This window comes from Ahaetulla prasina, chromosome 7 (genome assembly GCF_028640845.1).
Source record: "Ahaetulla prasina isolate Xishuangbanna chromosome 7, ASM2864084v1, whole genome shotgun sequence".
NCBI classification, from domain to species: domain Eukaryota; kingdom Metazoa; phylum Chordata; class Lepidosauria; order Squamata; family Colubridae; genus Ahaetulla; species Ahaetulla prasina.
The window spans coordinates 16,677,712-16,702,366 of record NC_080545.1 but is presented as its reverse complement, the minus strand read 5'-3'; the positions used below and the strand labels follow the sequence as shown (position 1 = coordinate 16,702,366).

Here is a 24,655-nt window from a genome sequence, read left to right as displayed (position 1 = left end):
TTAACAATTTAAAATCACTGCACAGGTAGAAAAACCTGTTCCTGACAAATCAGTGATGAGTTTTCACAAACTATAAAAAGAAATTAATACTGTGTTAGATGCAGTCACGCTTTTGAAATGAAAGTCTGTCTGCCTGCTACAATGACAAAAGTGGAATCGTGGAGAAACTCACCATATCTGATTATTTTGTTATGTCCGTCCATGGACATTAAATGCCTATGTTGGAAGCACAGAAGCACCTCTGACTGCTGCAATTATAGGAAAAGAGCACTTTTGAATGCTCTTGAATAAATACAGATTTCTAAAAAGAACAACAATGGTTTCAGAACTTATAAACCTACATCCACACAAATTTAGCAAATAATATTGGAACAGTCATCAAGTAATTGTTCACAGTTCCAATTTGTCTTGTTTATATAAAATAGACTTATTCTAGAGCTTTTTGCAAAGATGCTTGACTCAGGTTTGAAATATTGAGGCCATGGGGGGGAAGGGTCATGTATGCTACAAGGGAGTCCAAAAACCCAGACTTTATTTACTCCTCTCCTGAATTCTTTTTATCTCCACTAATATCCCCTAAGGCTGAGAGTTTTATGGGCTAATAAATATTAAATTATTTCATAGCAATACTGGGCATTCATATCTTGTAATTCTGAGTCTCACATATCACTTCTATTACTTTACATCAGTGGTGGGATTCAATTTTTTTTTACTACCGGTTCTGTGGCTTGGTGAGTGTGGCATGGCTTGGTGGACGTGGCAGGGGAAGGATACTGTAAAATCTCCATCCCTCCCCACTCCAGGGGCAGGTTACTGCAAAATCTCCATTTCCTCCCGATCAGCTGGGGCTTGGGAGGCAGAGAATAGATGGGGAGGAGTCAGTCAGAGATGGTATTTACCGGTTCTCTGAACTACTCAAAATTTCCTTCTCCAGAACTGGTCAGAACCTGCTGAATAGCACCTCTGCTTTACATTACCACATGATTTTCTCCATACTGCAAAAATTCCCAGGGTAATATATGTTGGGTTGTGGGAATCAATGAAGAGGCAGGACAACATTAATATAGCTGAACCCCTAAGTATTATCTTTGATAAAGCTTTCACTACCAGTTCTCTTCCCAAACTTTGGTCACTAGCCACAGTCATCCCTATCTTCAAAAAAGGAGACCCCAGCTTAGTCAAAAATTTCAGACCGATCTCTCTTTGCTGCATCACCTGCAAAGTCATGGAATCAATCATCAACCAATCCATTACCTCACACTTAGAAACTAACAACCTACTCTCCAATAAACAATTTGGTTTCAGGAAAAAATTATCATGTAACTTACAACTTCTCCACTGTAAAAACATATGGACTACAAATCTTGATCAAGGCAAATCAATAGATGCAATCTACATAGACTTCTGCAAAGCTTTTGACTCAGTAGTACACGATAAACTTCTCCTAAAACTAATATCCTATGGCATCTCAGGACCCCTTCACAAATGGATATCTGCTTTTCTGTCTAACAGACAACAAGTGGTCAAAACTGGCAATGCTTTATCAAATCCTGTTCCTGTCAAGAGTGGCGTTCCTCAAGGCAGCGTCCTTGGACCAACACTCTTTATACTATACATTAATGATCTTTGTGACCACATCTCAAGTAATTGTGTTCTCTTTGCTGACGATCTCAAACTATTTAATACCACAGAAAATACTTCTATCATTCAAAATGACCTTGATCATCTAACTGCTTGGTCTAAAAATTGGCAGCTCCAAATTTCATCCAGCAAATGCTCAGTCTTACATATAGGAAAAAAGAACCCAAACACTAAGTACATACTAGATGGACATTACCTTACTGATGACCCCCATCCCGTTAAAGACCTTGGAGTTTTCATGTCAAATGATCTAAGTGCCAAAGCCCACTGCAACTACATAGCAAAAAAAGCTCTAAGAGTTGTAAACCTAATCTTGCGTAGCTTCTTTTCCAAAAACACCACACTACTAACCAGAGCATATAAAACATTTGCTAGACCAATTCTAGAATACAGCTCGCCTGTTTGGAACCCTCACCACATCTCTGACATCAATACAATTGAACGTGTCCAGAAATATTTTACAAGAAGAGTTCTCCATTCCTCTGAAAACAATAAAATACCTTATCCCACCAGACTTGAAATCCTAGGCTTAGAAAACTTGGAACTCTGTCGCCTTTGACAAGACCTAAGTTTAACTCACAGAATGATCTATTGTGTTGTCCTTCCTGTTAAAGACTACTTCAGCTTTAATTGCAATAATACTAGAGCAACTAATAGATTTAAACTTAATGTCAACCGCTTTAATCTAGATTGCAGAAAATACGACTTCTGTAACAGAATCATCAGTGCTTGGAATACTTTACCTGACTCTGTGGTCTCTTCCCATAATCCTAAAAGCTTTAACCAAAAACTTTCTACTATTCACCTCACCCCATTCCTAAGAGGACCATAAGGGGCGTGCATAAGCGCACAAACGTGCCTACAGTTCCTGTCCTATTGTTTTTCTTTTCTTCTTCCTAAATATATATATGCTTATACCTCCTAATATTTACTCATATATGTGTTTATATACTATATAATCTTTTTGTATGATACCTACATATATTGTTGTGACAAAATAAATAAATAAATAAAATAAACAGGAAGGTTCAGCTCTTTCTTTCAAGTCAGTAACTTCTGCAAAAGGCTTAGCCGGCAGAGCTCCCTTTTAAAGGGAGCTGTCCACCGATTCAGCCACTGACAACGCTTTACTTTTCCCACCGTTTGAATCCACCAATCAGCGGCGGGCCCCGTTTGAATCCACCAATCAACGGCGGGCATGCAAATGCCCGGCTAAACCCAGACCTGAGTGAAGCCTACATCCCTGGCTTCACTCGCTATTTACATATGTAACAGTATAAAGCCGCCTCCCCTTTATAAACCTGTGGCTTCTTCAACTCTGCTGGTCATATCGTATACCATTCTGACAATAATAATATAAAAAATGGGCAGAACCCATAGAAAGTTTTCAAACAGTCAGTGATAGGATAATGGCGATACGTATCAACGGAAAACTTCGCAATGTGATAATTCTGCAAGTTTACCCTCTCACTGTGGACTCAGCAGTAGAGAATTTTAAAGACTTCTAAGCTAAAATTCAGGAAACTCTGAAATAAACCCACAAAAAGGACATTATCTATATTACTGCATATTTCAGTGCAAAACTGGGAGAAATGGAGGAAATAGAGATCACAGGCAAGTCTGGCCTTGGTGAATGAAAGGAGACTGGAGAACATCTGATTCAGCTAAGCACAATGAACATGTGGTTTGAACCACACAAGCGGCGACTATACACTAAGACTTCACCAATTGGAGAATATTGGAACCAAATCAACTACATATTAGGTCAAAAGAAGTGGAAAATTTCCATCCTCGAAAACATCTGGTGCAGATTGTGGATCAGACCACGAACTGTTAGCTGCCAAGGAAAAGTTCAGGTGTTGCAGTGTCAAACGACTATCCATGATTCAAAAAATTTGAAGCCCAGAAGATTCCCACAGCATCTGCAGTTGAAGCTAAGAACAGATTTAAACATTTGGAAGAATTGCAACATCCAGCATGAATAACATCTAGAAGAGTGAAGTCATCAGCCTCACAACCAAAGGCAGATTAGTTAACGCAGTAATTTTTCAAATTGCTATTTATGGCTGCGAAACTTTATTGCCATCACGGCTATAAAGAATGACACCAGGATGATCATGGCAGGAGGCGGTGTGAGATGGAGGGGCATGGACAGTACTGATCCACAGAGTGGCCAAAGGTCAGACACAGCTGAATGGTTGACAACGATGAGTATAAAGGGGGATGACCAGAGGGTCAGTTGTCAGTTTCTAACATAGAACAACCTGAAGAAATTTTATTTGGGGAATATGCAAGAGAATTGATGAATGCTCCCCACCCTCTCCAAGCTGTGATTCAATCCCTGCATTTGTCACATGCTGGAAAGCAGCCAAAGGACTTGGTGTCATTAGCATATATCAAATTCAAGATGGCAGCCCTGATAATGGGATAGAGCCTTTAATTGGCTTTGATGTACATCTGTGCATTAAAACCGCAGAATTTTGGTGGCCCCACACTAGTGGTGGGATTTAGCTGGTTCTGTCTGGTTCGGGAGAACCGTTAGTGGCAACTGCGGTAGGCCCTGCTCACCCGCTGTTCTGTCTCATTCCCCACTTCAGACCCATGAGCTGGCCTTCAGCCAGTGGATTCACAGCTCTTATCAGTCCTGGCAGAGAAATCGCAGCTGCCTGCCAAAGTTCAAACAAATGACTCACGTAGCAAGACTTTCAGCTCTTTTTGAAACGGTTCAGTTAAACTTTTGCTTCCCGTGGAGTGAGAGCAGTCCCAAAGCTCCTTATATATCCTTTGGGGTGGGGCTCCTGCCCCACCCTTCCTTTTGATGACGCTGCCTCTCTAATCTTCCGAAGTGCGGGTCAAGCCAAGCTTGATTATTATCATCAGCTGGGTCTGAAGGCGTAAACCTAGGGAAGGGAGGAATCAGGGGATGATGGCCTCATTACGTCCTCTGACTGGTCTGGTTCTGGCTCCTGGAGTTGAGCCAAAGGAATCGGTGCTCCCGAGGTAAGCCTTACCGGCCCTTCCCCCTCACTCTCTGAGTCACTTTCGGGCATGGGGCCAGGTTCGGGTGCTGGAGTCACAACACCTGCCCAAACATAATGACGTCCTATTTAGCCAGGTTTAGGAGGCTGCGCGCAAGCAAAGAGCATACGTGGAAGGCCGAGCATGTGTGGAAGGTGGCGCGTGTAAGCGAAGCGAGCACATGTGCGCTCACATTTGCGAACAGGTAAGGAAAGTAAGTGAATCCCACCTCTGCCCCACACTTAACATTTTTGACTATTTGGACTTCCGGTTTGGCACCGTAGGTGATGGCGGTGATCTTTAGGATCACCAACCTCTGGATTATGTGGAATCGCTAGGACAGCTTAAATCTGCTGTCCAGCGGTTCGGAAAACCCCCTCTTCGGGAGAAGGAGAAGGTGGTGAGCTGAGGGCAGAGGTTGAATTTCCTAAAGCCCTGAGAAAAACGGGTTTGAAGGGTTAAGTTCCCTCCAGTAACCCGAAGTGCTCCAGATCCGAGGATTCTTCTGCTTTGGCGGAACCAATCACCACGACCAAACGCCGAGATTTATTTTGGACAATAAAGGATTATACCGGACAGAACGAAAGTGGGAGAACTTTATGCAAGTAGCCAAGCCGATTCCCCGTTACTTTGTAACAAGCTTGAAAACAGCAAGAAAATGGAGGCGAATTGTTAACAAGCTAACGAGTGGAAAGCGAAAGTGATATTTTCAGCGTTTGCCATCTGCAGTTGGTAATTTGCATGTTACTTGCTGCTTTAACTCTTTAACTCTTTGCTGCCTGCTGATAGAATCTAGGGGAGATTTTTAAATACTGCTTTAAAAGACTGTGTTTCTCAGAGATTAAGAAGATTTAAAGTGAATATTAAGTTGGAAATAAATAAATAAATAATTTTATAGAAGATGGCAGCCAAACAATTAAAGTCTACTGTAACAAAGAGCTCTGGAACTTTACCAGCTGGTGCCTCTCCAGCTCATACAGCAGAGACTAGAACATTGAATTTAGAGGCTTTACAAGAGAACTTAAAAGGCTTTATAGAAGAAAAATTTAAAATAATAACTGATGAGATGTCTGAAATGAAAGAGCAGATATCAGAAATTCAAGTGGGAAATAAAGAAGTTAAAGAAGGATTTGTAATGGCAGTACGAAGTTTGGCAACGAATGTGATTTTATTAGAAGAGGAGGTTGAAGAAATTAAGCAACATAATTTAAAATTAGAAAATAAAATGGATGAATTTCAAAGTAAAATGGAAAAAACAGAGGATGAAATAGTTTTGATACAATATAGAAATATGGAATTTGCTCTTAGAATTCGAGGTTTGAAAGAAAATAAGGAAGAGAATTTAAGGGAAATTTTTTCTGAAGTATTTGCTGAGATATTAGCAGCTTGTCCAGCAGATGTGGCTTATCAAATTGATAAAATATATCGTGTGAATTCTTGGATAGCAAGGCAAAAAAAGTTGCCAAGGGATGTTGTTATTTATTTTACAAACAAAACAGTGAGAAATCAGATTTTGCAAGCTTCATATAAGGGGGAGAAGATTCAGATTGCTGGTCAAGATATTTTGATATTAAAGGAAATTCCACCAAAAATGTTAAGGGCTAGGAAGGAATTTGCCTTCCTGGTGAATGAACTTAAAAAACATCAGATTGAATATAGATGGGATATTCCAACTGGTATAATAGTATATTATGCAGGGAAAGTACATCGTCTCAATACAGTTGGAAAAGCAAGAGAATTTTATGTTGAGGTATTAAAAGTTGGAAGTCTTCCCCCATTGGAAGCTAGAAGAAGGGAGGCTGAAAATAATTCATAATGATCAGTCAGGATTTATTAAGGGTAGGCAGATGAGATATAATGTGAGGCAAATTGTAAATTTACTTGAATATTTGGAACGAAACAACCAAATCTCAGCGGCATTTTTTTTTTTGGATGCTGAAAAAGCTTTTGATAGATTGGACTGGCAGTTTCTGTTTAAAGTAATAGAAAAAATGCAATTTGGGGATTATTTTATCCACGCAATTAAGGCAATATATCAGAAGCAAACAGCACAAATAATAGTAAATGGTGGGTTAACAGAAACTTTTAAAATTGGGAAAGGGACGAGACAGGGATGTCCCCTGTCTCCATTACTTTTTATTTTAACTTTAGAAATTCTTTTGAATAAAATACGTAGCTCCGATCAAATAAAGGGAATTAGAGTTAAACATCAAGATTACAGATTAAGAGCTTTCGCAGATGACTTGGTTGTTACTGTATCTCAACCAACATACTCAGCTACTGGTTTAAAAGATATAATTGGTCAGTATGGTAAAGTATCTGGATTTAAGGTGAATCAGCAAAAGACAAAGATGATAACTAAAAATATGAATATACAACAAAAAGAAGAGTTAGAAAGAACTACAGGTTTTGAAATCGTTAAAAAGGTTAAATATTTAGGAATATATATTACAGCCTCAAACGTCAAATTATATAAAAATAATTATGAGGTATTGTGGCAGAAGGTATGGAAAGAAATGGAGAGTTGGAAGAAGTTACAACTATCCTTGTTGGGAAGAATAGCGGCTATAAAAATGAATGTTTTGCCCAGGTTTCTATTTTTATTTCAAATGATACCGGTGCTTAAGAATGATATCAAATTACAGGAATGGCAAAAGGGGGTTAATAATTTTGTATGGATGGGCAAAAAACCAAGAATAAAATTAAAAATAATGCAGGATACAAGGGAAAGGGGGGGTCTTAAAATGCCTAACTTGAAATTGTATTATGAAGCAGTTGTTTTATCATTAATTACTGATTGGATTAATTTAACTGAGGAAAGAGTTTTGAATATAGAAGGTATGGTTTGTTATATGGGTGGCACGCCTATTTATTATATGATAAGAAAGTAGATAAAATATTTAAAAATAATATAATTAGAAATGCATTATTGAGGGTTTGGAGGAAATATCAATATAAATTAGATGGAAAGATTCCAATATGGGCAATCCCGAGACACATGATAGAAAATATAAATATATATCAAAAGATGGAGGTAGTTACCTATAAAGAACTTCTTTGTATGGAAAAGGGGGAATTACAATTAAAATCCAGAGAAAAGATGGGGGAAGAAGGGAAAAATTATACATGGTTTCAATATGGACAATTACAAGCTAGATGGAAATTAGATCAAAAAATAGGTGTTAAGCAAACTGAGGATAATTTGTTAAAACAAATGAGAGATCAAGGCCAACAGCATATTAAGAGGTTGTATAATGTATTAGTAGAAATAGACTCAGAGTCCGAACTAGTTAAGGATTGTATGATTAAGTGGGCACAAAATTTTCAGCAACCAATAATGTTGGAAACTTGGGAAAGAATTTGGGTGAGGAATGTTAAATTTACACAAGCGCAAAATATGAGAGAAAATTTTATAAGATGTTTTATAGATGGCATTTAGACCCCAAAAAGTTGTCTTGTATGTATCCTAATGTACAGGCTAAATGTTGGAGATGCGATTGTGAAGATGCTACTTATTACCATATATGGTGGACTTGTAAAAAAGTTAAAGCATTTTGGATTAAAGTATGGTGGATTATGCAGAATATTTTGAAAAAGAAGATTAAGTTTACACCGCAGTTCTTTCTACTAGGAATAATTATGGACTGTACAGCTATAGAGACTAAATTGATTTTGAACTTAATAACAGCCGCAAGACTTTTGATTGCTCAGTATTGGAAGAAAGAAGAATTACCTACAATTGAAGAATGGACACTCAAAGTATCAAATCTGGCAGAGATGGCAAAATCTCCGCTTACTTGAAAGACTATACACTAGAAAATATATTTTAGAATGGAAAATGTGGATTGATTATATTCAAAATAAGTATCAGATAAAAAAATATCGAATAGCATATGAGTAAATTTAGGAAATATTTTGTATTAGATATATTTCTGAAGGAGAGGGGAATTGAGAGTGTGACTAAGTGTGGTGTGACTAGAGATTATAATTTAGGAATTATTTTGGATTATGATTGTTAGTTTTGATATCCTGCATTTTGTTCTGGGAAGTCGGGGGGGGGGTTGGGGGGTAAGGGGGGGGGGAATTGGGCGGGGTTTGGTAGAGATGGAGTGATGGTTAATGTACAGGGATTATTGAAGATGTATAAATATAATTAATGTAGGGTCGGGTCTGCCTAGTTACCATTTTAGAACGGTGAGGAGGGAGAAAAGAGAGAGTAGGAGGTAGGAAAGAGGAGAAGAGGAAGGAAGAGGGATAGTAGAGGGAGAAGGAAGGTGTAGGGTGGAGGGAGGAGCGGATGTAGATAAGAGAAGGAGAGGAAGGTTTGGAAAGTAAAAGAAGGTAGAAGAGGGAAGAGTGTTAAAAAGGGTGGTGGTGACTGGGCAAGCCCGACTAATTGTATATAACTGTACATTGGATGAATTATTTGATATGATTGTAAAAATAAAACTTTTTATAAAAAAACAACACATTTTTGACTATTTGATGGCCTTGTGGACATCTCTGGTGGAGAAAGATGAGGGAGCATGGGAAGAAAACAGAGGGTTGAGAAAAAGTTTCAGTTGGCCACCAATTTCCTACAAATTATTTCAGGCCGATGTGAGGCAGAGACACAAACCAGCATCCCCCCAAGTGAATGCACTATTCCAGCTCTGGAAATGTCAAGTTGGATACAGAAGGACTTTTTAATTCTGCTGGGCCCATTTTTAACAAACTTGACACATCAAAACTGGGATCAAAATGGATGCACAGATAATTTCCATAGGCTTACGCATAGCTACCACTTCTGCTGGATTCTGGGGTATCCAATTTCTGAATAATGGAGTATAACGTATTAAATATAATCCATTTAGAAAAATGAAGCACATAAAATCGAGTATGGTGCCTTTTAGAATCTAAATTAAGAGTTTCCGTTCTGAATAATCCTTTAATTGTGTGTGTGGCTGTCTTGGAACTGTCACTGTAATTGTTTTCTGTTTTCACAGTTAAGTGGATTTACAGAAAATTAATAGCCCCAACCTAGTGAAGATTGGCTTCACCAGACACTACTAGTTTCCATACTATCAGCTTTAGAAGATTGCTGATGAAGTGTTAACCAAGAGGCTGAATTGATATGGTTTTATTAACTTCAAAATTAATAAATTTTGCTAATGATTTTTCAAGTTGAAGGGTGATTTCCTTTCAACCCCCACCCCCTTTTTTTATTGCAGGAATGCTCTGAGGAATTCATTGTAGGAGATTTTGGAAGTTAAGTTTTTGTCGTAATATTCCAAGATGTGAAAAAATTCCTCTTCAGAGAGATTGATTCCATATTTCCGTAGCACCTGCCAAAGAGAGAGAAACAGGTTGTAGATCTAATCTTTAATTACTTACCATCAAGAAAATTTTGTAGCAGAGAATCAACTATTTGACATAATTTCCACCCTGGGGACAACTTGGCTTTATGGTTGCTGCTCTGATCTGAGATCATCCAGAAAACCACTAATTTGGGAATTAGGCCAGCAGGGAGTGTCACAATTCAATCGGCTCTGACAACCCAAGTCTTAATGACGGATTAAAACAGGTTTTCCTTGGAAATGATAAGATTTCTTAAACAAAAACACGACTAAGACAGCAATGACCAGAATTTGTCAGCCACACACCTCTCAGGCAGGTTTCCCAAACACTGCAGGCCATCACTTCCATTTTTCAAACCCAAATCCACTTCTAACCTTACCCAAGGAGGAATCTACACTGCTATATTAAGATAGGCATTTTTTTGTTGTTTAAAATAAAGACAGTCCTCGACTTATGACTGTAATTGAGCCTGCTATTACGGTCATAAGATGTGATGGTTGTTAAGCAGGTCATCACATGGTCGTGCCTGATTTTATGATATATATATTTTTTGCACCAAATTATTTAGTGAACACGGGGTCGTAAAGCGAATGCCATGGTTGTTAAGTCAATCCTTTGTTCACTATGGCATATTTTTTGCTGGAAACTGGAAGTAAACACTTGTTTTTCGCAAAAATGTCACATACCATGTGATATTGCTAACAATAGCTGGTTGCTGAACACCTAAAATGCTGCCATGGGACTGGATGGAGAGGACATCAAAACTGGGTCCTTGAGTGGCTCAGCAGACTAAGTCTGTCTGTTATTAACACAGCTGCTTGCAATTACTGCAGGTTCAAGCCCCACCAGGCCCAAGGTTGACTCAGCCTTCCATCCTTTATAAGGTAGGTAAAATGAGGACCCAGATTGTTGGGGGCAATAAGTTGACTTTGTATATAATATACAAATGGATGAAGACTATTGCTTAACACAGTGTAAGCCGCCCTGAATCTTCGGAGAAGGGTGGGATATAAATTCAAATTAAAAAAAAAACAAAACACTTCAAATGCAGGTAGGTGATAAGTAGCTTTTTCGGGATCCATCATAATTTCAAACAGTAGCATTTAATTACAGGTAGTCCTCAACTTACAACAATTCATTTAGTGACCGTTCAAAGTTACAACGGCACTGAAAAAGTTAGTTACGACTGTTTTTCACAGTTACAACCTTTGTAGCATCCCTATGGTGATCAAAATTCAGATACTTATGACCGTTGCTGTGTCCAGGGCAACCTTTTGCAACCTTATGACAAAAGTCAGTGGGGAAACCAAATGCACTTAACTACCAGGTTACTAACTTATCAACTGCAGTGATTCACTTAACAAACGTGGCAAGAAATGTCATAAAAAGGAGGCAAAACCCACTTAATAAATTCTCACTTAACAACAGAAATTTTGGGTTCAATTGTAGTCGTAAGTGGAGGACTATCTGTAATATGATCCAGTTTAATGCTGGACTATTTTTTTAAAGAAAAAATCGTGCTGGGAAACATTTATTAGAATGACTGAAATTGCTAAGGAGGCAGAGAGAAACTGGGAAGGCTTCTATGCAAGTCCCCTCCAAGTTCCAATTGCCCTGGGACATCAGCCTTCATAATGATTAAAGATACAAACATGAGGCAGAGAAATTAAATGGTAAGGTAAAGGTTCCCCCGCACATGTGTGCTAGTCTTTTCCGGCTGTAGGGGGTGGTGCTCATCTCCGTTTCAAAGCCGAAGAGCCAGCGCTGTCCGAAGATGTCTCCGTGGTCATGTGGCCGGCATGACTCAACGCCAAAGGCGCATGGAACGCTGTTCCCTTCCCACCAAAGGCGGTCCCTATTTTTTCTACTTGCATTTTTTACGTGCTTTCGAACTGCTAGGTTGGCAGAAGCCGGGACAAGTCACGGGAGCTCACCCCGTTACGCGGCGCTAGGGATTCGAACCGCTGAAGTGCCGACCTTCTGATCGACAAGCTCAGCATCTTAGCCACTGAGCCACCGCGTCCCTTTAATTAAGTGGTAGCTTCTCTCCATTTTCCTTAAATCCCACAAAAGTAAAACTGCAATGATTATTCAGTAACAAGTAGAAATGTTGGCATTATTAACACACCCACCTGCCCTTAGCAGAAGATACAAATCAAGTCAAAGACAAAGAAAATAAGAGCTGTCACAGGATGACCGACAGTTATTGAATGAACGCAGTTTTTTTTTTCTTTTAAAAAAAAGGGGGGGATTTGGGCAAATTACTTCCAGCTGTGAAAAATCACAGGAGATGGTTCTTATACTTTTATTTTGTTTATCTCAATCTTTTCATACCGGAAAAGACAATGGGAAACATATTTTCACATTGTTGTCAAGAAAATGTACGAGGACACAGATTAGGAGCGGAACGTGACTTGACGGAGGCTTTGTCTTGGTGTATTTACACCATAAATTGGTCCCAACATCCCTCCTGTGGTTGGTGTAGCAAAGCTATAACAAAGTAAATAGTAATTTTTAAACATCTAATTAGAGCCACCAATTAAACCAAGAAACCAGTCAGAGGAAGCACTTAAATATCAAGACAACCGTGAGATATTTGTGCCTTCACACAAGCTTACATAAAATATAACTTCAAATGCCACCCCAAAAACCACACAAACCCCAAAACCTCTTTTTGGGAGGACAACCATATGGAAAAGTGCTGTTACAACCCACTGCTCAAATCTTGCAACTAACATTTGCAGGGAGTTTCCTATTGTAAATGGCAATTTCCTTCAATGCCTGGTTTACTTGGGTTAGGTAAAACATAAAACACAAGTGAAGGTGTTGAAATTGGCATTTAGTCTCAGCAGTGTGATGCCACCTGGCTCACGTTATCTGTGCTTGGAAGTGAAGCAGGTCTGGGCTTGCATGGGAGACACCAGTGAAAGCCAGAGCTGTAGACTAGTCTGGGCAAAACAGCCACAGAAGAAAAAGGATTCCGTGTGATTCTCATGGTTAACTTCATTGGATATGCCCACAAAGACATCAACTCTGCACAGAGGAAGCTCGAGCCATAAACTCCTTACCTGTCGGAAATCTTGGATGCTGAGAAGGCCCGTCCCGTTTTCATCATAGAACTTAAATGTCCGCCTCATTGGCCGCCAGCAGTGCAGGATCTGGGGTTGAATCCTCATCATTGCATTGAGAAAGGTTGGGGACTGCGGTCCAGAGATGTTCTGGCAGAGATGTGGAAAAGTCAATGACTGATCCCCTTTCGTTGGATAGATCAGCATTCTTCAAACACAGCAATTTTTTCAAAAGTTTTATTATTTTTTTACAAACTTATTAGTGCCTGAACAGTGTGGCGCCGGGGTGTCATACATTCTAATACAAATAAAACTAGTAGAATTATTCATAGTTATTACAATCAACTTATATATTTCTAATAATAATATACATTTATATTAAGTTTCCGTCTGTCATTATTCGATTATTCTATGTTTTCTCTTGTTATTGCTTTTATTTTATCATATAAAAGTGTATACACTAATATTCCTTCTCTTGTGTCTATCTCTTAGTCTAACTTTTAATCATGTCACCCTTTATTAAAAGATGTTTTCTTTCTATCCTACCTAACTTCTAGTCATGTCAACTACCTAAAAAAAGAAATGAGACAAAAAGAAAAGCAAATAAAAAAAAACAAAAAAGAGAAATCATCTATCCATCATCTCTTGCCCGCTTCAATACTTTAATTGCTATGCTTTTTTTGGCTTGCCTCCCATATTCCTCTCTCGGATCTTTATCTCTGTCTGCATCTGCTTCTTAGTTGTTCAGTCTAGGTGGTTTCATCATTCTTCAAACATAGCAATTTGAAGACGGGTGATGGACTTCAACTTCCAGAATCCCCCAGCCAACATGCCCAATCCCAGTCCACCCGTCTTCAAGTTGCTAAGGTTAAAAAACAAAACAAAACAACCAGGATAGACAAAGATATATTTCAGATATATTAAACTAAGGTTCTTGTAGGAGGAGAACTGGATTAGTCAATGGTGACAAAAGGTCAGGAGGTGTCTGGTTACATCTCTTCCAACTGACACATTTTATTGAATGGCAGGTGTTTCTATAAGCTGCATTGCATCTTCATGCACGTGACATTTGTGTGCATCTATGGATTATGTGCCCACATTGATCCATTTCAGTTCTGCAGTTGTAATTCTCCTTCTATGGATATATTTCCTACACTGCCATCAGGACTGGGTTTGGGTTTGGTGTGAACAGCTGTACTACTTGGGGAGATGAAGGATGTATAACTAGGGAAAACAAGCATCCTACACACACCTTTTAGCGTAGAAGTTCCGCCTTTCACCACAGAGTGCTTACCTGGACTCGTGAGTTTTGGATCAGAAGTCTCTGCAGAGGAGATACTTCCTGTTGTTTAAATAGCAGCACACAGCTTTGAAGGAAGTCACAGTATGCAAACTTGCCTACACTCTTAAAATCATATTTTGTTATGAGCTGCTGGATTTCTTCTCTAGTTAAATTCAGATGAAATTTCTCTATTATACCTGTAGGAACCAAAGTCGCAAGATAAAACCAATTGAACTGATTCAAACCTGCATCTGGATGTAGCAGTTTGGTTCTCTTCTGTTGAAATAATAGGAATCATACACTCAGCTGCATTGGACAAACTTCTTGGGCAGTGTCTGTCTACCTTAGCAGCTTTAAGAGCTGTGGGGTTCAACTCCCATGATTCCTGTGAGTTGAGGTCCGTACATCTTGCCATGGTTGAGAAGCACTGGTCTTGAGTATTAATCAACCATATCACCCAAATGCATCCATAATTTGGACTATCCACATTAGATAATTGGCAGGTGACTTCCTGAACTGGTTCTGTCTGTAGGATGTGATCTAAAAAGCCAAGATGGTAGCCACAATTTTGCTGTCAAAGCGCTCTCTCTCTCTGTCTCTCTCTCTCTCTCTCATCTCCGTCTTTCTCTCTGTCTCTGTCTCTGTCTCTCTCTCTCTCTCTCTCTCTCTCTTACACACACACAAAGTGAAGTTTTGATCTCAATATCACAGTTGCCATCCTTACTTTTTTGTCCACACCTTGCAGACATTCATGGGAAATATTTCAGGAATTGTGAAGGGATACCTAAGTATAGATCGGTGCACTAAAAGCTTATTTATATGTGTGAATTGTGTTATTTGCAGATGAAAAAGAACATGGAAGCCACCTTGAAAAAAATTATCCAATCATTTTCGTTTGATATGGTCAAGAGGAACTGGTTTGGTGTTCACATCTTGAACATACTTTCCAGAGACAGACCGACACAGGTCAATCTGGATCTGATGCTGGTAGCCATGTGTCTTTCTTATCCCTGGAGATGATATTGGTTTGATTTCAAATGAAAAGACAACCACATGGAGAAAAGCTAAAGTAGGCTGAAAAGAAACAGGATTATTGACCACAGGGAAATTGAGGATAGGTTTAAAAATTAGACCACACCTGATGCACTCAAAATGATAGCGATTTAAAACAAATCTTTTTTTTCCCTTTTGCTTCTGTGGGTAGGATTCAGTGAGCAGCATGATAGGAAGACTGACAGGAGCAAAAAGAGTGATATATCTCTATTAAAATTCCAAGCCTGCTCCTAAGTGGAATAATTGCTCAATCAAAGAACTCAGGAGGCTGCAGAATTGTGAGGGGAAGAACCAGCACACCACTCCTTTGGTGCCCATTAATCTCCATGCCACATCTAATTTTAATTAAAACACTTTTAATTAAAAGAGAATGAAAGAACTTTGCTTATTTCCGAGGCTGCTTTACAGTCCCTCATGGACGCAAGGATTTTTGGAAACTAACAGTGGGGTTTGGTTGGTGCCCAGCTGCCTAGGTAAAGGGAAACAGACTGGGGTAAACACAGGGGTAAGTGGGGAGCAGCCTAATGCATAGAGCAGCCTGGGTTGTCTACCTAGATTGGTTAAAAAAAAAAAAGTCAAGATGCAGCCATGGCAGTGGGTGTTGTGTCTGCGCCCCCCTGAGCTGGGGCCCCTGCCAGAAAGTGACTCGGAAAGTGAGGGGGAAGGGCCATCAGGACTTACCTCTGGAGCACTGGCTTCCCTGGCTCAGCTCCAGGAGCCAGAGGCAGGCCAGGTGGAGGAGATAACGAGGACTCCATCCCCTGACTCTTTCCCCCCCCCAGGCCATGCCTCCAGACCCGGCTGATGGCAATCAGGCCTGGCTGGACCCTAGGTTTCGTAGGCAGGAGAGGCGGGAACAACAGAAGCAAGGGTGGGGCAGGCTTAGGAAGTGCTGAGTCATGGAGCCACACCCCACAAGATATAAAAGCAGCAAGGGCTGCTATACCCCTTCGTGGCAAGCAAATCAACTGCTTAACTAGAGCTGAAGTACTGTTTGTTCCTGGTTGACTCATCGGCAGCAAGAGAGATAACAGAGACACTTGGCAGATGCTCGCTAGTTTCCTGCCAGAAGCTGATAGTTGCCGGCTAATTAAGTCATCGCTCAGACTGAGGCAAGGGGGACAGAACAGTGGGACTGAAGCTTCATCTGGTGTGTGTGTGTGTGTGTTTTTAATGTGCAAGGCACCATTATGGCTGCCATCTTGACTTTTTTTAACCACAATGTGTGGATGTCCCTGATAGCAGCCTTTTGGTGAGAATGTCTGAGACCACCTCTAGAAAGCCTTAATAAGACCATACCTAGAAAACTGCATCCACTATAAAAAAGAAGTTGAGGCTCTAGAACAGAGGTCTTCAAACTTGGCAGCTTTAAAACTTGTGGACTTCAACTCCCAGCATAGCTGGGTGGAGAATTCTGGGAGCTGAAGTCCACGAGTCTTAAAGCTGCCAAGTTTGGGGACCCCTGCTCTAGAAAGAGTGCAGAGAAGAGCAACCAAGATGATTAGGGGACTGGAGGCTAAAACATATGAAGAACGGTTGCAGGAACTGGACATGGGCTAGTCTAGTGAAGAGAAGGACCAGGGAAGACATGATAGCAGTCTTCTGATATTTGAGGGGATGTCACAGAGGAAGGGGGTGAACCTATTTTCCAAAGCACCTGAAGGCCGGACAAGGAACAATGGATAGAAACTGATCAAGGAGAGATTCAACCTAGAAATAAGGAGGAATTTTCTGACAGTGAGAACAATCAACCAGTGGAACAGCTTGCTTTCAGAAGTTGTGGAAACTTCATCACTGGAAGCTTTCAAGATGAGACTGGACTGCCATCTGTGAGAAATGGTGTCGGGTCTCCTGGGTGGAGAGGTTGGACTAGATGACCTACAAGGTCCCTTCCAACTGTTATTCTATTATCTGCCTACAAGCAAAGCAGCTACATTTGGCTTCCCCTTTCAAATTCTAAATGCTGAAGGAGATTTTTAAAAAGACAACCAACCTATAATATCTTCTACTGAGATTTCTCCAGAGCGCTCCACATCCTTCTCTCTGCATTCTTTCAGGATTTCTTTCCAACAGTGTTGAACATTTTTCCGAATTTTACTTTCAATTGGCTGGCAATTCAGGATAGGTGGAGTGGGAACAGGTGCTGTATAAGGTCTGCCGGCACCTGGGCCCTAAAGAGAAGATAAAGTTCTCAGCTGGCCATTCAGGGTTCAAGGGAATGAAATGCAATTGCTTTCTAAATCTGTGGCGGAATAAAATTGAGGATAGTGACTGGAAATTTCCTTTTATTTGAAAACCACGACGATTACAGGTAAACCTCACTTAACCGCCATAATTGGGACTGCCACTCCAACACTAGACAACACAGTTGTTAAGTGAAACCTCACACAACTGCAACAGTGATATGACACCACTTCCGCTTCCATTGTTAAGTGAATTGTGGCAATCATTAAATGAGACATCACATGACCATGACTTGCCATTTAACTGCCAGCTTCTCCATTAACTCTGCTTCTCAGATGTGGCTGTGAACCAAGCAAATGGCACACATGTGACTAATGGGAACAACAGAACTGTCATAAATGTGAGGACCAGTTGTAAAGTTATTTTTTTCGGCACTAAGCAAGGCTGGAGTTGGCAAATATTTAAATGGGAGACAACCCCGACTGGAACTTGGACTGCTGGGTAAACTGGATAGTAAAAAAGCTAAACGAAACAGGAAACATCAGAATAAATCTGGACTCATGTGGTTACCAAGAAATCACTAGGAATCAAATTCTACACCTGGCTAGGTGGCTCAGTGGCTAAAACGCTGAGCTTGTCGATCAGAAAGGTCGGCAGTTCGACGGTTCAAATCCCTAGTATAGGTCTCCTGCGTGAGCAGGGGGTTGGACTAGATGACCTCCAAGGTCCCTTCCAACTCTGTTACTGTTACTAATTTGTTTAAAGGAGATTTGACTTCACTATTTCTGAAGTTCTGACATAAAATCTCTCAAGTCTTTGCTGGCTGCCTTCTCAGTTGTGAGAAGAAAATGGAACCACACCTTAAAACCTCAAGAAAGGAAGATAGCAATAGCACTTAAGACTTCACAATGCTTTACAGCACCCTCTAAGCAGTTTACAGAGTCAGCCTATTGCCCCCAACAATCTGGGTCCTCATTTTACCAGCTTCAGAAGGATGGAAGGCTGAGTCAACCTTGAGCTGGTGAGAATCGAACTGCTGGCGGTTGGCAGAATTAGCCTGCAATACTGCATTCTAACCACTGCACCATCACAGCTCTCTGATGGCATCCAAACTGCCAAAGAAGAAAGCAAATGCTTTAGTCTCATTTCCAGATCAGAAGAAGGACATGATATACTCGCCTTCTTTGGAGATTGAGGTTGAGTTGCTGTTTTGGGTCGTGAAAGAACCCGTGTTTCAGGTTCAGCAGCCAAGGGTGGTTTGCTGGGATTCTCAACATTGGTCGTATCAGACATCCCTCCTCCTTCAGAGCTGAAATTCCTCAAAAATCCAGAATATTTCAATTTCCCACTCAGGTCCAGAGGCACTGTGTTCCAGAGATTTTCGAACTAAGCACACAGAAAACAGATCTGTTAGCATATATGAAGTCAGGCATTTGGCACATGATAAATGAGTCAAGCAAAAATTAATTTCTCAAGCAGATAACATAGGCCAAGAAAACAAGGTTCTCCCAACAATCTGAGGTGGTAGAAAACTTCTCTATGATAAAGGAAATTAATCTTCAATTGAGGGGTGTCCATAGAATATGGTAAAAGATAACAAGAAGGTATATGTGAATCCTATCCCCTTTCTACTGGCAACCATTATGTAGTTGCAGCTGCCATCTTCACATTTGGAGAGGATGCTCCTATAGGAGGCACAACCTAAAAATGGGATGGAGTAAAAAGAAGAACCCTGTGGTCAGATGGACAGGGAACGGTCCTACAGTGGCCCAGTGGGAGCTCTACCAGTTGCTGCCCTTCTTAAGAGTAAATCAGAATTTTCACTCAGGAGTTTGCATTGTATTTTCCAATACAACTCTCTATTTTCTCACTTGGATCCAGCTTCAGCCTGTCTCAGCAGCAGTTTGGCAGCAAGATGGAGGTTCTGTTTCCTTTACAAAGAAATAGCAAGATGGTTTTCAGATGAGGCCTAAAACTTTGAGGTAATGTGAATAACTAATGAAAGTATGACTGATGTGGGGGGTGGGAGCATATCATATCTTTGTTGCTCCTTGGAGTTTTTTGTTTTTGTTTTTACCCAAGAACAAGGAAGCACCTCCAAGGATCTACAAATAAAAGGCCTACAAGAAAAGCTGGGAACTTGCCTGGTTCCCAGATGGTGAATTGGCTCAGTGGTTGAAACCCCTAAGATCCAGTGGTGGGTTTCAGATTATCTTACTACCAGTTCACCGCACGCACACATGCTTGCTTCATGCGTGGGTATGCCCAGTTTGCATGCATTCCTGCCTTCCACACATGTGCCTGGCCTTCCATGCACACGCTTTGCTCATGCACGTGACCTTCCGTGCATACGCCTGGCCTCAAAAACATGCCCAAATAGGATGGCATAGAGCCAGGGCAGGGGGGCAGGCCCACCTACGATTTCTGCTACCGATTTGGGCAAACTGGTTTGAACCGGCTGAATACCACCTCTGGCAAGATCCCAAACATGAAGGCTTTAAAAGACAGGACATACAGTTGTAAACTAAACTTCGCCTCAGAGTTAGGCTTTGTTCTTAAGCAATCTTTCTGGCCAAGTAACCTGACTATCTACAACAAATATAAGACTTTGCTATAGTGGCAAATATCTGTAGCTCAGGTGTAGGATGAAGGTAAAGGTTCGTTCTCCAAACTTGTGGGTGGGTTTCTGAATGTTTTATTACCAGGCTCGGTAACATCTTCAGTGGAGTTTAGGGGATGTCAGTGTTCTGTTTATAAGGGCTTAGGTGTGGGTGTGTCAAGTGATGGTGTTGGACAGGTCTTGTGAGGAGTCAGTTGTGAGTCTTGTGAGGGGTCTTGTGACAAGGAGATTACTTCAGGTCAGGGTCGTTTGGAGGTGAACTGCTGGTGTGTGTGTGTGAATTGCATGAGCTGGTTGAGGGTCAGTGCCGTCTCTGGTTGGCTGTGCAGTTGATTTGGATTCTGAGGGCTTCGTAGATTGGTTGTAGGTTACCGAGTCTGTTGATGGAATTGCTTGTGGAGCTCCAGGCTTCGATAAACTCACGAGCATGGTGGGTGGTAGAGTGACCAACGATTTTTGTGTTGCTCCAGTCGAACTGGTGCTGTTTGGTGTCGGTGTGGGTAGAGATTAAGGATTTGGGATCATGGCATTCGACTACCAGCTAATGTGTGTGGATTCCGGTTTTTAATTGACGTGATGTCTGTCCCATGTAGAATTGGTTGCTCTGGCTATAGTTGATTTTGTAGATGACATTGTTTCTTTTGTCTGTCTGTATTTTGTCTTTGGTTCTGGATAGTTCCTGGAGGAGTGTGGCTGTGGATTTGTGGACTATTGTTATTCCTAGGGGTTGGAGGATTCTGACTGTCATTTCTGACACCCCTTTTTTGTACAGTAGGGTAGTTTTTGCATGGCGATATAAGACTGCTGGAAGAATGAGCTCAGCCTGGCCATCCTGCTATTTCCAGTTTTCCCAGCTCCTAATCTGCTCAGCTTCTGGATTGCATCTTCCTGCTACCTCAATATTTGTCCTAGGATAGCCTTGCTGCTTTTGAAACCTGATCTTGTTTTGTGATCTCAGACAAAAAAAACCTGAGCAAAACTGTAAGACTGAAGGCCAGTTTCGTTCTTGCTGCTTAATTTTACATTCTGGAAGTGAGACGGTATGTATCTGCGGAAAATCCTTTCATCTTTTACTGGTCTACCCTAATCCGATTCTTTTTTAAATCCCTTTGGGAAAGAGGAAAAGGAGAAAATGGAGCTTGGGGTTGGATCCGGGGATGGAATAAAAAGTTTGGTTGTTCCTTTGTTTTGGTTCTTGGGCTGATTGTCTGAACAAGTGGAATGCTGGATCAGTGCAGGAAAGCCTAGGATCAAGGTATTAAGTCATCACTGTGAAAATTCAGTGCCAATTTCAATGGCTTGTATTTCTAATGCGGTGTATACCCTACAAAGGGTTAATGATTTGTTCTGGGGTTTGAACAGGCAGGTTAATTTTTTTTGTTTTTCTTTAATATACTTGCATACTCCCATATACACTCAGACACGCACTTTGCTCAACTTCCTGACATGCCACAGATTAGACCTTAGAGAAAACTTCATCACCTCTAAGGCTTTGATTTGCATGTGGCAAGTTACAGGAAAACATCAAAGACCACAAGTACATTTTGAATTTCCTTTTAACTTTCCCCCATTGGACACATGTCTACCATATTATAAATTATACAAAGCAAAGCACACTGCACTACTTAGAGGACTTCAAAATGCTTTTTTTTTTCCAAGCATCAACTGAATATTATCATTGCTTTGAGTTCCAGGTTAACTATCTGTTGAAGGTTGCCAGCCTGGGAAATCTATCAACAGTGTAACAGACAAGATGAAGTGGAAAACTTCACACATATCCAGCAGAAGGTAGTTCCAACGAAGCTTCAACAAAAGTAGAGGAACTGGGGACTTGGCCTCAATCAGTTTCAGACTTTTTTGAGTTCTTGGTATATTTAAGACTAGTTGACCTCCCTGTTTAAATGGGTTCCAGTTATAATTTTCATACAGGGTGTCAGGATTCATTAACATGAAGCAAAAAAAAAAAGAACTGCTTTCTGAACAGGGATCTTGGACCTATTAACAAAGAAAGGCTTCCTGAAAAATTTCTATCCATTGTCTGCTCTCACTTGCTTCTTATCATCCACTGGGCTTGAAGCAGAATATATTTATGGCACATCTTAGTACCAATTGTGATTCTCTCATTGGCTCATCCCTGGGCCAGAGATACTGCAAAGGTAACAGCAATAACAGCAAAGCTCAGAACTGTGACTGATAATAGACCCGCATGAGATCCAACTTCTCTGGGCCAGATTCTTCTTACATCAGACGTGGATTTCAGCAGGTTCTGACCAGTTCTGGAGAACCGGTAGCAGAAATTTTGAGTAGTTCAGAGAACCGGTAAATACCACCTCTGACTGGCCCTGCCCACATCTATTCTCTGCCTCCTGAGTCCTAAACTGATTATGAGGAAATGGGGATTTTGCAGTAACCTTCCCCTGGATTGGGGAGGGAATGGAGATTTTACAGTATCCTTCCCCTGCCACACCAACCAAACCACACCCACCAAGCCATGCCAAGCCAAGCCATGCCCACAGAACCGGTAGTAAAAAAAATTTGAACCCCACCACTGCCTTACATCAGTAAGCTCAAGAATCAAGAATCGGGTTTGCTAATGAAAGTGCATTTACGATCTGTGATTTCAATGATTATATTAAAAAAATCTGGATAATACGTAGAAAAAAGTGGCTTTTTGGTGTAACCATAGAGTAACAGATAATTTTGTAATTGTGCTTACATTTGCCTCAAAGGAAATTGGGAAGCTTCTTCCTATTCTTTTTTTCTTTCTTTCAGTACATTTGCTTTTTTAAAAAAATATTATTGTTATGTATTCTTGTATGTACCTTTAAATATTTGGGTGGGAAATCAGCACGTTGCTGATTGGACGAAGCCGCCAGTAGAACTGTATAAAAGGAGAGGTTTTTCCCCAGCCTGTTGCTGGGTTCACCATATATTAAAGAGCTGTTGTCACTACCCTGGTCTCCAGCCTCGTTACTTCCAGAACTTAACACTGGCGACGAAGGTGGGATCTCGAGGCTAAGGAGAACCAGAACCGAGCTGAAGCACGATAGACCCGAACCCAGCAAACACAGGGCAGAAAAGCGGAGATGGCCAGTTACACTCCGCCCGCACCGTTTGACCCGGCTAAAGAGAAATGGGGAACGTATATGACCCGTTTCGAAAGCTTTCTAGAAGCCAACGAACTGCAAGGAGTTCCAGATAACCGCAAAAGGGCTTATTTCTTAAGCCACTGTGGTCCGGAGGTCATTGATATCGCGGAAGCCCTGGCAGAGCCAACGCTGTTACAATCGGTGTCGTGGCCAACTCTACAGACCTTACTAAAAAACCACTTCGCGCCAACGCCGTCCAAATACGTGCGGCGGTTTGAATTCGGAGAGCGAAGACAGATGGAGGGCGAATCCATCGGTGACTACATGGCCGCCCTAAGGAAAGCGTCCAAGGACTGCGGATACCGCGACCTAGACGAGGTGCTCCTCGAGCAACTCATCCGAGGGGTCAGAGACATCCGTTTGCGGCGACGGCTGCTAGCAAAGAGCAACCTAACGCTGGCCAACGCTCTGGACGAAGCCAGAGCACATGAAATGTCCACCCAAGCGGCGGAGACACTGCAAAAGCCTCTCCCACCAAAGGCGAGCGCGAAGCCAACTCTAGTGCACCAGGAGGAGGCTCAGACCGAATCCGACGGTGAAGATGAGGAAGGGGTCTGCCGAACCGAGAAACGCGACAAAGGGGACCGAGACGAATGCGGAAGCTGCGGTGGTCAACACCAGCGCCAACGCTGCAAGTTTAAGGACGCGACATGTCGGCGGTGCGGGAAGAAAGGGCACCTAGCTCAAGTTTGTCGAGCGGCCCAACCTTCCCGCCGAAAATTCAAATCGGCCAATCAGAGCGCGGAATCGGCAAGGCGACCCGCGATTGGCTCAAACAAAAAAGGCGCGGATTCAAACCAAACGACTGTGGTCATAGGCGCGCCTCGACCAGTGGAGAAGAAGATCTTCACCAAACCAAAATAGAGAGTACGGTGCCGGCTCGAAGTAGACACGGATCAGCGATCACCATCATGTCCTGGGACACTTTGGCGAAGTCACTGCCGTCAGTTGCGAAGCGCCACCTGCAAGCACAACGGCTACGAGTCCACGACTACCAAGGGAATCGCATCCCTGTTCGAGGGACCACCTCCATCCGAGTCGAGTACGGACCACACAAGAAGACCCTGCCCATCACGATCGTCGAAGGGACCCTGCCCAGTCTGTTGGGACTAGACTGGTTTCGTGCCCTGGGCATGGGAGTGACTGGCATCTACAGAAGTGACTGTAACCTGAAAGACATTCTCTTTAACGAGTTCGAAGATGTCTTCAAGGACTGCCTGGGCAAGTACAAGGGGACCCCTATTTCCTTTAACTTAGACCCCCAGGTAGCTCCCATTAGGCTTAAGGCAAGGAGAGTCCCTTT

At 41.5% G+C, this 24,655-nt stretch overlaps 1 protein-coding gene across 3 annotated transcripts in view; it reads right to left on the bottom strand.

Moving 5' to 3' along the window:
• Positions 1 to 9,856: 9,856 nt before the first annotated feature.
• EFCAB6 (EF-hand calcium binding domain 6) overlaps positions 9,857 to 24,655 on the bottom strand; it is a 144,264-nt gene continuing 129,465 nt past the window's right edge. For all 3 annotated transcript variants that reach the window (XM_058189880.1, XM_058189882.1, XM_058189881.1), the window contains 5 exons: positions 18,763 to 18,969; positions 17,393 to 17,570; positions 14,359 to 14,543; positions 13,065 to 13,214; positions 9,857 to 9,983 (listed from right to left, as the gene is read on the bottom strand). In XM_058189880.1, coding sequence (XP_058045863.1) covers positions 9,861 to 9,983; positions 13,065 to 13,214; positions 14,359 to 14,543; positions 17,393 to 17,570; positions 18,763 to 18,969 — 843 coding nt within the window. In that variant the 3' untranslated portion in view covers positions 9,857 to 9,860. The remainder of the gene's footprint in view (positions 9,984 to 13,064; positions 13,215 to 14,358; positions 14,544 to 17,392; positions 17,571 to 18,762; positions 18,970 to 24,655) is intronic.